A 9938-nucleotide genomic window follows, 5' to 3' on the forward strand; every position below is an offset into this window, starting at 1 on the left:
ACAGTTGACCTATAGTCTATGGACACCCTCATTCACGCTCACACACACACACGAACACGCACACACACACACTGAAACACCCAATGAGAGGGAGGTGCTCTGAAACAAATCTACGTTGTGTTGGGTTCTGATGGAGAGACAGCGAAGGGACTCCCTCAGAGTATCAGAGAGGGAGATCAGTAACCTGAGTTAGAACATTAACAGTCCAATACGAAATCCTAATACAGTCAATTTCAGTGTGAAATAAAAAGTGTTCTCAATAAATACTGTATTCTCTAAATTATTGTAATACTTAAATACTATATTTTCGTGAGATATACGCGTCAAAGCTCAAAAATCTATTCTCTAACGCTCCAGAAAGCATTCATAAATACCACATACTGTGTCTAGCTACTAGGGGAGACCTAGTTCTACCCCTGGAAAAGCACGTCCCATCCCTCTGTTTCCTTCTCCACACAACAGATAGGCGAGCCACAGTGGGGGAAACGTGCTGGCGTCGGTCTCTCTCTCCGAGTTCTCAGTAGACGCTTCCTTCCTCCTCCTCCTCCTCTTCCTCCTCTTCCTCTTCCACCTCGTCTCAAAGTGTCCCCGCTGCATCCGCAAAAAACAGCTCTCTGTTTGGTCTGTCTAGTCCTGACGCATAATAGGCCAAAGAAGGATGAGTCTCTCTCTGCTCCTCTCTCTTTCCCCCCTCCACTCCGCTCCTCTTGTGATGATGCGTTTCGTGAAGGCTGGTAAATGGAGAGGGAAATGGACACCTTCTGACAGCAGCAAACGCCGTCACCCACTTGCTTTCAGAGCTGAGAGCACAGAGTTCCAAGGCTCCTCGACAAAAGCGTCTGAGCTCCGTCTGTAACGACGAGTACAGGACTCACAGGCTCTCTTCAACCCATGACCTCATCAGAGGCTTCGTGATGAGATAGAGGCTAACAGACGATCGGCTGAAACTTGGAGAGCCATGTCACAAAAGGTCATCGTAGTCGAGCAGTTTGGAGTGCTGGCGGGTCTTCCACAGGCGGAAGAGACGGAAGTCAAAGTACATCTCGATCATCTCCTTACCTGGATAGAGGGAGGGAAGGGGGGGAGCTTGATAAGTACATGGCTAGTGCAGCCTGGAGAATAATCAGAAGATATCATCAGAAATACCATCATATATATTGAAATACCAATCATCAGAAAAAAAGCTAATTCTAGCTGCTGAACAGCAGTGAGTCGGGGCCGGGCAGCGGAAGAAGAGGAAGAGGAGGAGACAAATGACAAATACACAAGGGTCTCTACCTGGACCATCATTATTTAAAGCTTCTTAAATTAAAAAATGTCTTTAAAATCATGTGTCTCAAGTCCACACAGTACAATGCCCAGGTAGGCATTAGCATGTTTATTCTGCATCACCCAGGGCTTGAACTCACAACCTTAGACACCAAGGGAATGTCATGGTCCTGTTAAGCTACCTGCCAAGTGAGAAGCTGGAAGTTCTAATAAAACTCTGTCTGTCTGTCTGTCTGTCTGTCTGTCTGTCTGTCTATCTATCTATCTATCTATCTATCTATCTATCTATCTATCTATCTATCTGTCTGTCTGTCTATCTATCTATCTATCTATCTATCTATCTATGTATGTATCTCTCTCTCTCTCTATCTATCTATCTATCTATCTATCTATCTATCTATCTATCTATCTATCTATGTATCTATCTCTCTATCTATCTATCTATCTATCTATCTATCTATCTATCTATCTATCTATCTATCTAACTAATCTAATCTAATCTAATCTAATCTAATCTAATCTGCTCCGTAAGTGACTGATACTGGCTGGGGTTTGAAATGATTTTGGGCTTGTCTAGCTGATTGCAGGTTGAGTGCAGGTGTGCTCAATCAGAGACAATGCCGGTGTCATTTTGGTCGGTTGTAGTCCTAGTTTTCCCTCAATCAGTCAGTTGTAGTCCCTCAATGGTCGGTTGTAGTCCCTCACACATTTTGTGTGGGGTTGCCAACAGCGACAGCTCTGATTGGTGGCGCTCACTGTTACCCTATAGGAATGTGGGTAGTGTATGTCTTCTCTATTCAGAGCAATAGTTTGGGGGGACAGAAAGAGGACAGAATCCAAAATACTGTCAAAATACCATTTTAAAGATAAAAGTCTGGCCCACAATGATAGTTGAGGACTTTTGGCATAGGACTTATGTGCAAAGTTTGGCGGTTTTTCATGCATGGGAAGACAGATTTGCTTGGAAGAAAAAAAGAGGAAATAAGAAGATGGACCTCAGCTGAGCTGCTCAGCCCCTAATTATGGGTTGCTTTGTTCGGTGGGTAATCAGGGCATTTGGAAGCAGACTTTTCCATGTTCAGGTCTCTTTCATTTGGGATCTCCTTCTCATCTGCCTGTGTTATCATTTGCTCAACAGCAGCAACTGTTCTACAACAGTGAGACTGAAACAAGTGTTCAAGCCTTGTTCAAGCAGTCAGCCTGAGTGGGAGAAATGAAAGGAGAAGAAAGAGCATGAACGTGTGAGAGAGAGTGAAAGAGACAGAGAGAGAGAGAGAGTGAAAGAGACAGAGAGAGAGAAAGAGACAGAGAGAGAGAGAGAGAGAGACAGAGAGAGAGAGAGAGAGAGAGAGAAAGAGACAGAGAGAGAGAGAGAGAAAAAGACAGAATACTGGACTCTGTAAAGCGCTCTGGGTATCATGAAGGGCGCTATATAAATCCAACTTGATTGATATAAATCCAACTTGATTGACAGAGAGAGAGAGAGAGGAGGTGGAAGACAGAAGTCTTGTACAGGTCAGTAAGGAGGAAAAACCCAACTTGGTGGATATAATGCGATTTTAATTGTGAAATAATTAGCATGACATCAATAATTGTCAGGGAAATGAGTGATGAGGGTGCGTTCAGAGCTCAAAGGGTTCAGACAGGTATGTTTCCCTACTCCCTAATGTGTGTTTTATGTGCCTGTCTGACTAGCTGCCCAGGTTTGATTAATGCACACCATTAATATTCAGTGGGCATGCTACATAGCAAGTATTGGAAAATCAATACATGTGAACGTGTGTGTGTGTGTGTGTGTGTGTGTGTGTGTGTGTGTGTGTGTGTACGTGCGTGCGTGCGTGCACGAGTACTCACCCTGTGCAGACAGTTCTAGCGGGGACTTGAACTCGATGGAGTATGGTCTCATCAGCCTCTTCAGGTTCTGAATCAGCTGCAGGGACACAGAAATCAGGGACACAGAAATCAGGGACACAGAAATCAGGGACACAGAAAAGGATTTCAGAAGAAGCCCATCAGACGGCTAGTGGTCACACAGGTATAATCTGTGTATGGAATAGGGAGAAACTCTGGGGAACGCTCCGTAAATCATTTTCCATGGCTGTATAATACAGTAGCACTTCTCCAAATATAACTCATGACACAGGTCAACATGCCATTAAACCAGAAGAGCTGTCATGGATGAATATCTGTTAGATTGGCCCTCAGGGCAGAGTGGGCTCAGTGTACCACATTGATTGTCTGCTCTGACCTTTGAGAGAAGGAGGTGTGTGTGTGTGTGTGTGTGTGTGTGTGTGTGTGTGTGTGTGTGTGAGTACCTCTGTTTATGTGTACATGCATGTACCATATCCGTGGCTACAAGCGTTTTTATGGGAGGAGGGGGGGGGGGGGGGGTGTCACACAGCATTAACTCCCTTGTCCTTTTCTCCTCTGCTTTTCTCTCCTCTCCTCCCTCCTCTCCTCAACCCCCTCTACTCACTCCCCGTGGTCTGCCTCTCTCCTCTCTCCTCTCCTCTCTCCTCTCCTCTCTCCTCTCCTCTCCTCTCTCCTCCTCTCCTCAACCCCCTCCACTCACTCTCCGTGGTCTGCCTCTCTCCTCTCCTCTCCTCTCCTCTCCTCTCCTCTCCTCTCCTCTCCTCTCCTCTCCTCTCCTCTCCTCTCCTCTCCTCTCCTCTCCTCTCTCCTCTCTCCTCCTCTCCTCTCCTCAACCCCCTCCACTCACTCCCCGTGGTCTGCCTCTCTCCTCTCTCCTCTCCTCTCCTCTCTCCTCTCTGCTCCTCTCCTCTCTCCTCTCCTCAACCCCCTCCACTTACTCTCCGTGGTCTGCCTCTCTCCTCTCCTCTCCTCTCCTCTCCTCTCCTCTCCTCTCCTCTCCTCTCCTCTCTCCTCTCCTCAACCCCCTCCACTCACTCCCCGTGGTCTGTATCTCTCCTCTCCTGTCCTCTCTCCTCTCTTCTCTCCTCTCTCCTTTCCCTCCACTCAAGGCAAGGCAAGGCAAGTTTATTTATATAGCACATTTCAGCCACAGGGCAATTCAAGGTGCTTTACATGAGACATTAAAAGCATTAAAACAAAAAGCAAGACATTATAGACACTTAAAACAAAAGGCAGGACAAACTAAAAGCATTAAAACAAAAAGCAAGTCATTATAGATATTTAAAACAAAAAGCAGGACAAATAGAATACAGGAATAAAAGTTACAGTGCAGTATACTGATAAACATAACTCACTCACTCCCATTGATCCGCCCCAGTCCCTGCCGCCGCCCCAGGGAACCCCCTAGCCAATTAGCATGTTTTCTCGGAAGCGCTTCCTGTTTGCCGATGCCACCGAGGCAGAGTTGTGCGGAGGGTGTCACAGCAATGCTCGCGTGCTCTGGGGGGCGGATCGGAGACATTATGACAGGAGGTCAGAGGTGAGCGCCCCCTGGGGGGAGGCGGTACGGAGCTTAGCCCCCCAGCCTCCCTGGTCTACCAGCGACCACCGCACTAATAATTACATCCTGCCCTCTGTTAGGCCAGGTCAATCAGAGCAGGACAAAGCTCAGTGGGCAGCAGGAAACCTCAAGGATTTGTCGATTCCACTGACCCCAGTGGTCCCAGATGGATACGAGCGCTCAGGGCAGACGAGACGCCACCGGAGGCGATTGTTCCTCCGTTTCTCGGTCCACTTTTAGCGAGTAGAACACACAAAACAGCTAGAGGAGCGAGCGCGATAGTGGAGGTAGACGTGGGGAGGCGGGCTCAGGTAGGGGCACTAGGCCGGCTGCGCCTGCTCTGACAGGCAGGTTTCTATTAATAGAGCGATGACTAAAGCCGGCAGGCTGACTGGATTCCCAGATGGGCCCGCGGGAGGGAGGGGGCACACAGGTAGAACAGCCGGAGAGGAGGAGAATTGTTAAATGCGGCGGGAAAAATTCATGTTGCTTTCCTCATGGTGGTGGAGAGAACGCCAGAGAGCAGCAGCAGCAGCCGGCCGTGTTGGACAGCCAGGACTGAGCTCTGAGTGGTGGACAGCCAGGACTGAACCCTGATTGGTGGACAGCCAGGGCTGAGTCCTGAGTGGTGGACAGCCAGGACTGAGCCCTGATTGGTGGACAGCCAGGACTGAGCTCTGAGTGGTGGACAGCCAGGACTGAGCCCTGAGTGGTGGACAGCCAGGACTGAGCCCTGATTGGTGGACAGCCAGGACTGAGCTCTGATTGGTGGACAGCCAGGACTGAGTCCTGAGTGGTGGAGCAGCCAGGACTGAGCCCTGATTGGTGGACAGCCAGGGCTGAGTCCTGATTGGTGGACAGCCAGGACTGAGCCCTGATTGGTGGACAGCCAGGACTGAGCCCTGATTGGTGGACAGCCAGGACTGAGTCCTGATTGGTGGACAGCCAGGACTGAGCCCTGAGTGGTGGACAGCCAGGACTGAGCTCTGAGTGGTGGACAGCCAGGACTGAGCCCTGATTGGTGGACAGCCAGGACTGAGTCCTGATTGGTGGACAGCCAGGACTGAGCCCTGAGTGGTGGAGCAGCCAGGACTGAGCTCTGAGTGGTGGACAGCCAGGACTGAGCCCTGAGTGGTGGACAGCCAGGACTGAGCCCTGATTGGTGGACAGCCAGGACTGAGCTCTGATTGGTGGACAGCCAGGACTGAGTCCTGAGTGGTGGACAGCCTGGTGGACAGCCAGGACTGAGCTCTGATTGGTGGACAGCCAGGGCTGAGCCCTGATTGGTGGAGCAGCCAGGACTGAGTCCTGAGTGGTGGAGCAGCTCGGCCGGCCTGCTGGGTTATTGACAGCATGTGTGTGTCTACTGCATGCAGGTTCATTTGAATGAGTAAACACACATGTGTACAGTATTCATACACACGCTGACACACATACTTGAGCATCTGTAGCTTGTGTGTGTGTTTGAGAGAGAGAGAAACTGTATGTCTGTATATTTGTGTCTTGTGTGTACTGTGTGTGTGTGTGTGTGTGTGTGTGTGTGTGTGTGTGTGTGTGTGTGTGTGTGTGTGAGAGAGAGAAAGAGAGAGAGACAGAGAGAGAGAGGGAAAGAGAGAGAGATAGAGGTGTCAGTGGAAGGGTCTGAGGCTGTCTCTCTGTCACTCTTCTGACAGCTGGGTGGGTGTTGTGTCTGTGTGTGTGTGTGTGCGTGTGTGTGTGTGTGTATGTGTGTGTGTGTGTGTGTGTGTGTGTGTGTGTGTGTGTGTGTGTGCGTGTGTGTGTGTGTGTATGTGTGTGTGTGTGTGTGTGTGTGTGTGTGTGTGTGTGTGTGTGTGTCTGTGTGTGTGTGTGTGTGTGTGTGTGTGTGTGTGTGTGTGTGTCTGTGTGTGTGTGTGTGTGTGTGTGTGTGTGTGTGTGTGTGTGTGTGTGTGTGTGTGTGTGTGTGTGTGTGACAGCTCTGGCAGCTCTGGTCATCCTCCTGAAGCTTCCTCCATGTTATCAGACAGACTGACAGACTGACAGCAGCCTCAGTTTAGAGGCCAGTACAGGTTTAGAGGCCAGTACAGGTTTAGAGGCCAGTACAGGTTTAGAGGCCAGTACAGGTTTAGAGGCCAGTACAGGTTTAGAGGCTAGTACAGGTTTAGAGGCCAGTACAGGTTAAGAGGCCAGTACAGGTTTAGAGGCTAGTACAGGTTTAGAGGCTAGTACAGGTTTAGAGGCCAGTACAGGTTTAGAGGCCAGTACAGGTTTAGAGGCCAGTACAGGTTTAGAGGCCAGTACAGGTTTAGAGGCCAGTACAGGTTAAGAGGCTAGTACAGGTTTAGAGGCCAGTACAGGTTTAGAGGCCAGTACAGGTTAAGAGGCTAGTACAGGTTTAGAGGCCAGTACAGGTTTAGAGGCCAGTACAGGTTTAGAGGCTAGTACAGGTTTAGAGGCCAGTACAGGTTTAGAGGCCAGTACAGGTTAAGAGGCTAGTACAGGTTTAGAGGCTAGTACAGGTTTAGAGGCCAGTACAGGTTTAGAGGCCAGTACAGGTTAAGAGGCTAGTACAGGTTTAGAGGCCAGTACAGGTTTAGAGGCCAGTACAGGTTAAGAGGCTAGTACAGGTTTAGAGGCTAGTACAGGTTTAGAGGCCAGTACAGGTTTAGAGGCCAGTACAGGTTTAGAGGCCATTACAGGTTTAGAGGCCAGTACAGGTTTAGAGGCCAGTACAGGTTTAGAGGCCATTACAGGTTAAGAGGCCAGTACAGGTTTAGAGGCCAGTACAGGTTTAGAGGCTAGTACAGGTTTAGAGGCCAGTACAGGTTTAGAGGCTAGTACAGGTTTAGAGGCCAGTACAGGTTTAGAGGCCATTACAGGTTTAGAGGCCAGTACAGGTTTAGAGGCCAGTACAGGTTTAGAGGCCAGTACAGGTTTAGAGGCCATTACAGGTTTAGAGGCCAGTACAGGTTAAGAGGCTAGTACAGGTTTAGAGGCCAGTACAGGTTTAGAGGCCATTACAGGTTTAGAGGCCAGTACAGGTTTAGAGGCCAGTACAGGTTTAGAGGCTAGTACAGGTTTAGAGGCCAGTACAGGTTTAGAGGCTAGTACAGGTTAAGAGGCTAGTACAGGTTTAGAGGCCAGTACAGGTTAAGAGGCTAGTACAGGTTTAGAGGCCAGTACAGGTTTAGAGGCTAGTACAGGTTTAGAGGCCAGTACAGGTTTAGAGGCCAGTACAGGTTTAGAGGCCAGTACAGGTTAAGAGGCTAGTACAGGTTTAGAGGCCAGTACAGGTTTAGAGGCCAGTACAGGTTTAGAGGCCAGTACAGGTTAAGAGGCTAGTACAGGTTTAGAGGCCAGTACAGGTTTAGAGGCTAGTACAGGTTAAGAGGCTAGTACAGGTTAAGAGGCTAGTACAGGTTTAGAGGCCAGTACAGGTTTAGAGGCCAGTACAGGTTAAGAGGCTAGTACAGGTTTAGAGGCTAGTACAGGTTTAGAGGCCAGTACAGGTTAAGAGGCTAGTACAGGTTTAGAGGCTAGTACAGGTTTAGAGGCCAGTACAGGTTTAGAGGCCAGTACAGGTTAAGAGGCTAGTACAGGTTTAGAGGCCAGTACAGGTTTAGAGGCCAGTACAGGTTAAGAGGCTAGTACAGGTTTAGAGGCTAGTACAGGTTTAGAGGCCAGTACAGGTTTAGAGGCCAGTACAGGTTAAGAGGCTAGTACAGGTTTAGAGGCCAGTACAGGTTTAGAGGCCATTACAGGTTTAGAGGCCAGTACAGGTTTAGAGGCCAGTACAGGTTAAGAGGCTAGTACAGGTTTAGAGGCCAGTACAGGTTTAGAGGCCAGTACAGGTTTAGAGGCCAGTACAGGTTTAGAGGCCAGTACAGGTTTAGAGGCCAGTACAGGTTAAGAGGCTAGTACAGGTTTAGAGGCCAGTACAGGTTTAGAGGCCAGTACAGGTTTAGAGGCCAGTACAGGTTAAGAGGCTAGTACAGGTTTAGAGGCCAGTACAGGTTTAGAGGCCAGTACAGGTTTAGAGGCCAGTACAGGTTTAGAGGCCAGTACAGGTTTAGAGGCCGGTACAGGTTTAGAGGCCAGTACAGGTTAGGGGGCAGAGCAGGACACACCTGAATGCATAATTAATGACATGTAAATGATCAACCAGCCAGTGGTAGGCTAGGAAACACAACACTTGACTGGGATTGGATCTAGCGGGCCATATAGTTGAAGGACTAGGGATACACACACACACACACACACACACACACACACACACACACACACACACACACACACACACACACTGTAGCAATGACAGCGTAAACAACGGTACCTTCTCTCCATTGGCGCTCCCCAGCACATAGCAGCCCATGATGTGGACCAGGTTGGGCTCTGGGTTCAGCTTGCTCATCAGCTTGCTCAGCCTCTTCCAGAACCTGTCAACGAGCACAGCAGCCCAGAAGTCATGTGACATGACGGCGTAGGCTACACACGTCTGACACACACACACACACACACACACACACACACACACACACACACACACACACACACACACACACAGTGCGGTTGTCAGCGGCGGCAGATCTTACTGCATCATGTCTTCCTCCTTCTCCACCTTTGCGAAGGTGGCGACCTTGTTCTTGAGCAGGTACAGGTGTCCTGGGCCACCCTGAGAGGGACAGGTTAAACCAGGTGAAGCGTTCACACAGGTGGCAGGTGTCACAACGCGTCACAACATTGATCCAGTCAGCCGTCATCCCCCTCTCTCTCCTCCTCCTCCCTCTCCCTCCTCCTCCTCCCCCCTCTCCCTCCTCCCTCTCCCTCCTCCTCCTCCCCCCTCTCCCTCCTCCTCCTCCCTCTCCCTCCTCCTCCTCCTCCCCCTCTCCCTCCTCCTCCTCCCTCTCTCTCCTCCTCCTCCCTCCTCCTCCTCCCCCCTCTCCCTCCTCCTCCTCCCCCCTCTCCCTCCTCCTCCTCCCTCTCCCTCCTCCTCCTCCCTCTCCCTCCTCCACCTCCCTCTCCCTCCTCCTCCTCCCTCTCCCTCCTCCTCCCCCCTCTCCCTCCTCCTCCTCCTCCTCCCTCCTCCTCCTCCCTCTCACCTGACAGAAGATGAGCATGTTCCAGATCTTGCAGCCTTTCCTGTAGGCGGTCAGCTTCTTCTCAATCTCCTCTGTAATTGGATGGAAGGAGGGAGAGAGGGATGGAGGAGAGAGGGGTGGAGAGAGAGAGAGAGAGAGAGAGGTTTTTCCACGGGTGT

General features: G+C 50.1%; 1 protein-coding gene across 1 annotated transcript in view; it reads right to left on the reverse strand.

The window, feature by feature from the left end:
• Positions 1-961: 961 nt before the first annotated feature.
• LOC311324435 (NMDA receptor synaptonuclear signaling and neuronal migration factor-like) overlaps positions 962-9938 on the reverse strand; it is a gene marked incomplete at its 3' end in the record, with an annotated part of 15359 nt that continues 6382 nt past the window's right edge. The window contains exons 3-7 of the mRNA XM_084456889.1: positions 9781-9851; positions 9274-9353; positions 9015-9117; positions 3124-3199; positions 962-1059 (exon numbers count right to left, since the gene is read on the reverse strand). Coding sequence (XP_084313015.1) covers positions 962-1059; positions 3124-3199; positions 9015-9117; positions 9274-9353; positions 9781-9851 — 428 coding nt within the window. The remainder of the gene's footprint in view (positions 1060-3123; positions 3200-9014; positions 9118-9273; positions 9354-9780; positions 9852-9938) is intronic.

Source organism: Borostomias antarcticus (assembly GCF_949987555.1).
Source record: "Borostomias antarcticus genome assembly, chromosome: 23".
Lineage (NCBI taxonomy): Eukaryota > Metazoa > Chordata > Actinopteri > Stomiiformes > Stomiidae > Borostomias > Borostomias antarcticus.